Genomic DNA, 4,271 nt, shown 5'->3' on the forward strand with positions numbered 1-4,271 from the left:
AATCTTTTCTGATATGATTGAGAAATTTATCAAGGTATTCATGGACGACTTCTCAGTGTTTGGGTCTTCATTTGATGAGTGTTTGGAGCATTTGAGTCTTTTGTTACAGCGGTGTACAGAGACCAACTTGGTATTGAATTGGGAGAAATGTCACTTTATGGTACAGGAGGGCATCGTGTTAGGACACAGAATCTTAGCAAAGGGTATTGAGGTGGACAGAGCAAAGATTCAGGTGATTGAGAAATTACCGCTACCAACATCAGTGAAAGGTGTTCGTAGCTTCTTTGGGCAAGCCGGGTTCTATAAAAGGTTCATAAAGGATTTCTCAAAAATTACTAAACCACTGTGCTGTTCGTTGATGAAAGAATCCATATTTGAGTTCACAGATGAGTGTTTGATGACTTTTAATACCTTGAAAGAGAAGTTGATTTCAGCACCCGTGATCATCACACTGGATTAGAACCTTCCATTTGAATTAATGTGCGACGCCAGTGATCTTGCTGTTGGGGCCGTATTGGGACAACGAAGAAATAAGATATTTCACGTAATCTACTATATAAGTAAGACCTTGAACGACGCTCAATTAAACTATGCCACTATAGAGAAAGAGCTCATTGCCGATAAATTTCGATCATATCTTGTGGGGTCAAAGGTCATCGTTTACACAGATCACACAGCCATCAAGTACTTAATGGAAAAGAAGGATGCCAAGCCACGTCTTATTCATTGGATACTACTGCTTCAAGAGTTTGATCTGGAAATCAGGGATAAGAAGGGCAGTGAAAACGTGGTAGCAAATCACTTGTCTCAACTCGAGACCCCAGAGCAGACAGAGACCGTGAAAATCAATGAAGTCTTCCCAGTTGAATAAATTTTTGGTGTGGGGAGGCACTCTGGTTTGCTGACATATTTAACTACTTAGCCAGGTCTATCATTATGCCAGATTACTCAAATCACCATAATAAGATATTTTTCGCTGAGTTGAAGTAGTATTTTTGGGAGGATCTCATTCTATACAGGCGAGGAGTTGATTAAATCATTCGTCGTTGCGTACCTGAGGAAGAAGTTTCCTTAATACTAGAACATTGTCATTCATCTACATACACAGGGCATTTTGGTGCTTCAAAAATAGCAGTGAAGATCCTTCAGTCAGGTTTTTACTGGCTTACGTTGTTTAAGGATGCCTTTGAATTCATGAAAAGGTGTGACTGATGTCAACGCACCAGTAATATATCCAGGAGAAACGAAATGTCTTTGAACAATATCCTGGAGGTGGAACTATTCGATGTCTGGGGATCGACTTCATGGGGTCATTTTCCCCATCATTCTCTAATCAGTACATATTGGTGGCTGTGGATTTCGTATCGAAGTGGGTAGAAGCCGTTGCATTGCCTACCAACGATGCGAAGGTGGTGATTGATTTTCTAAAGAAAAATATTTTCACTCGCTTTGACACACCGAGAGCTATAATCAGTGATGGGGGCAAACATTTCTACAATTGCCAATTTGAACAGTTGTTGACTAAATATGGCGTTAAACATCGTGCAGCCATTGTATATCATCATCAAACCAGCGGACAGGTAGAAGTGTCCAATAGGCAATTAAAGCGAATACTTGAAGTCACAGTAAGCTCTTCACGAAAAGATTGGTCTAAGAAGCTAGACGACGCCTTGTGGGCCTATAGGACTGAATTCAAGACTCCTATAGAGATGTCACCATATTGATTGATTTTCGGGAAGGCATGCCACTTACCTCTTGAGATAGAACACCATGCTTATTGGGCAATGAAGAAATTGAATTTGGACTTGAAGGCTGCGGGTGAAAAAAGTCTATTACAACTTAATAAGCTGGATGAGCTTAGAATGGAGGCCTATGAAAATTCAAGACTACAAAGAATGCACCAAGAAGTGGCATGATATGCATATTCAGAGGCATGAATTTAAAGTGGGGCAAAAAGTGTTACTCTACAACTCTAGGCTTAAGTTGTTTCCAGAAAGCTGCGATCAAGATGGCCTGGTTCCCATACTATTACACAGGTATTTCCACATGGGACAGTTGAGATCACTCATGACAGTAAGGGGACATTTAAGTTCAATGGACAGCGTTTGAAGCACTATTGGAACGATAATTTCTCAAAGGAAAAGTCTACCATTCATCTTAGACCACCAAAATGACACAATATGGTAAAGTCGAGCTATCGACAATAACCTAGCGCTGGGTGGGAAGCAACACACTGTATCCTTCGAACTTTTCACATTATTTTAGGAGTTGTTTAATTTTCGCATTTACATTTTTTTAGATCATCGTTCATTCATGCATGTCAATAGAATCTAAGTATCGTCCACATAAATTCCTAGGCATTGAACATGTTCGGTAAGTTTGAAATGGTTTTGGGTGATTGGGAGTATAATTCACACATTTCAAGACAAATGGACGTTTTCAAGAATTTAAAGGGGAAATATATACTAGAGAATTCAAAGAGGGAAAATAAATTTTTGTATTTCATTATGTTTCATTTTATTTTGAAATTAAAAAAAAAGTGTCTATGCGATCACATAGACATGGTGTCTATGCCAAAAAGGGGGGCAAATTATATCACTATGCGACCACATAGGACACAACTATGCGGCTGCATAGAAGTCCATGATCGGCTCACTCTAAATCATTTCTCCCCATTTCTCTCTCACATTTCTCTCTCAAACCCTAGGTCCAAAAATTCCCATCTTACATGTACACACCCAAAAACATTCCTAGACCCTCCTTCATTTCTTCAATCATTCACGCATTCATCGCAAAAACCCAAGGTGAAAAAGGTATGAGCTTTATTCCTTCTCCTCATTTAGACTTTGGTTTGCAGTTACTCAGAATTTACAATTCGGAATTAAGTTGAAAGGGTGTAAGTAGGCTTGGTTTATGGCATTGATGTGTGTTTATGCATTGTGGGTGATTACACTTTGCCAAGTATTAATAGAATGGAGTTGAATATATTGCACACAACATGTTCGATAAATTGCCTAAGTGAAGTTTGTAGTGCATTATGTGGAATCCCGCATTTGACAATCTGAATATATAAATTAACATACACATTGTGATCGAATGCCATAGAAATTGAGCTAGAAGCACTCACTCACCAACCACGCACATGTAGGCACCCATGTTAGGTTCACGTTTCTTAACAACACCCACTTCGTCCCTTGAGTTAAGTACCCGTACGACATCCAATGGGCATGAAATTTGAATATGTGCCACTCTACATTACGTACTTTCATATGCCCAGAGGTTGTTTGGGAAAAATTTGATTTTTTTCGATGATGTCTGGGCCGAACATGCGCACTCGATCATGGGTCCAAATTTTCAAATGTGCATGTTTAGGCCTAGTTTTCTTAGTTTTTCATATTGACAAACTATTTACACTATCTTGAATATCATGTTTTGAAGAGTGCACACCAAGGTGTTATATATGTATGTTGAAGCAAGTTTGGAGGATTTGTGAAATACATGCCTTGCTAGTCTCATTCCCTCTCTCGGTTTTCAACAAGAAGTTTAATGAATGTTATTTTTGCACCTTTGCAGGATGCCTCCAAAAAGAACATCAAAAGGAAAAGAGAAGGTTGGTTCCACATCTGGCACAGCCCGGACTAGAGAGCCCGAAAGGGGTGTCAGGAGATTTCTATCCTCAGACACAGCAACCCGTTACGCCAATATTGTCCACGAGTGGGCACTCATCCTTAAAAGGCCAGTTAAGTTGGAAGATTTCCCCGATTTTGAATTAGTTTATTTAATCCACAATTGTGGTTGGGAGAAAGTAATTGAAAAACCGCATCCAGTGTATGAAAATATGGTGAAGGAGTTCAATGCCAACTTCAATACAGACATCGACACGCTTGGATCAGATCATCTACATCGAACATGGGTTCGGGGTAAATGGATTATGTTTTCACCAGAAGTGATTCATGACTAATATTAGCTAACCTGGAATAATGTGGTCCCGATCCCACCTAATTTCAACTAGATTGAGGTTGTAGAAGTATTATTGGGGCATGAGAAGCTTTGCCTCTACCTACTGCAGATTGGTATCAGAGTGATCTCACCCCATCTATAGCTATCCTATGGTTATTCATATGCCACAACATTGAGCCCATATCCCATAGGACGACATTCACAAATCAAAAGGCGGGGTTTATCTATCATTTGGTTCGAGGAAATAAGATTGACTTGGCCACATACATCTACAACCAAATCCACATTATAGGCATGTGGGGAGACAGGCA

The 4,271-nt window shown here is 39.6% G+C and overlaps 1 protein-coding gene across 1 annotated transcript; it reads left to right on the plus strand.

The window, feature by feature from the left end:
• The first annotated feature begins 478 nt into the window (after nucleotides 1-478).
• LOC111404321 lies at nucleotides 479-1,724 on the plus strand. Its single transcript, XM_023033143.1, has 2 exons — nucleotides 479-862; nucleotides 1,239-1,724. The coding sequence occupies exons 1-2, from the start codon at nucleotides 479-481 to the stop codon at nucleotides 1,722-1,724; spliced, it is 870 nt and encodes a 289-aa protein (XP_022888911.1).
• Nucleotides 1,725-4,271: the final 2,547 nt, after the last annotated feature.

The sequence above is a fragment of the Olea europaea genome, chromosome 11, assembly GCF_002742605.1.
Source record: "Olea europaea var. sylvestris chromosome 11, O_europaea_v1, whole genome shotgun sequence".
Lineage (NCBI taxonomy): Eukaryota > Viridiplantae > Streptophyta > Magnoliopsida > Lamiales > Oleaceae > Olea > Olea europaea.

What these genes read in the sequence shown, in the direction of transcription:
- LOC111404321 (XM_023033143.1), top strand. Translation starts at nt 479, where the DNA reads ATGTGCGACGCCAGTGATCTTGCTGTTGGGGCCGTATTGGGACAACGA. An exon ending in AAATCAATGAAGTCTTCCCA is followed by an intron (nt 863 to 1,238) that starts GTTGAATAAATT and finishes TAATATATCCAG; the next exon opens with GAGAAACGAAATGTCTTTGA.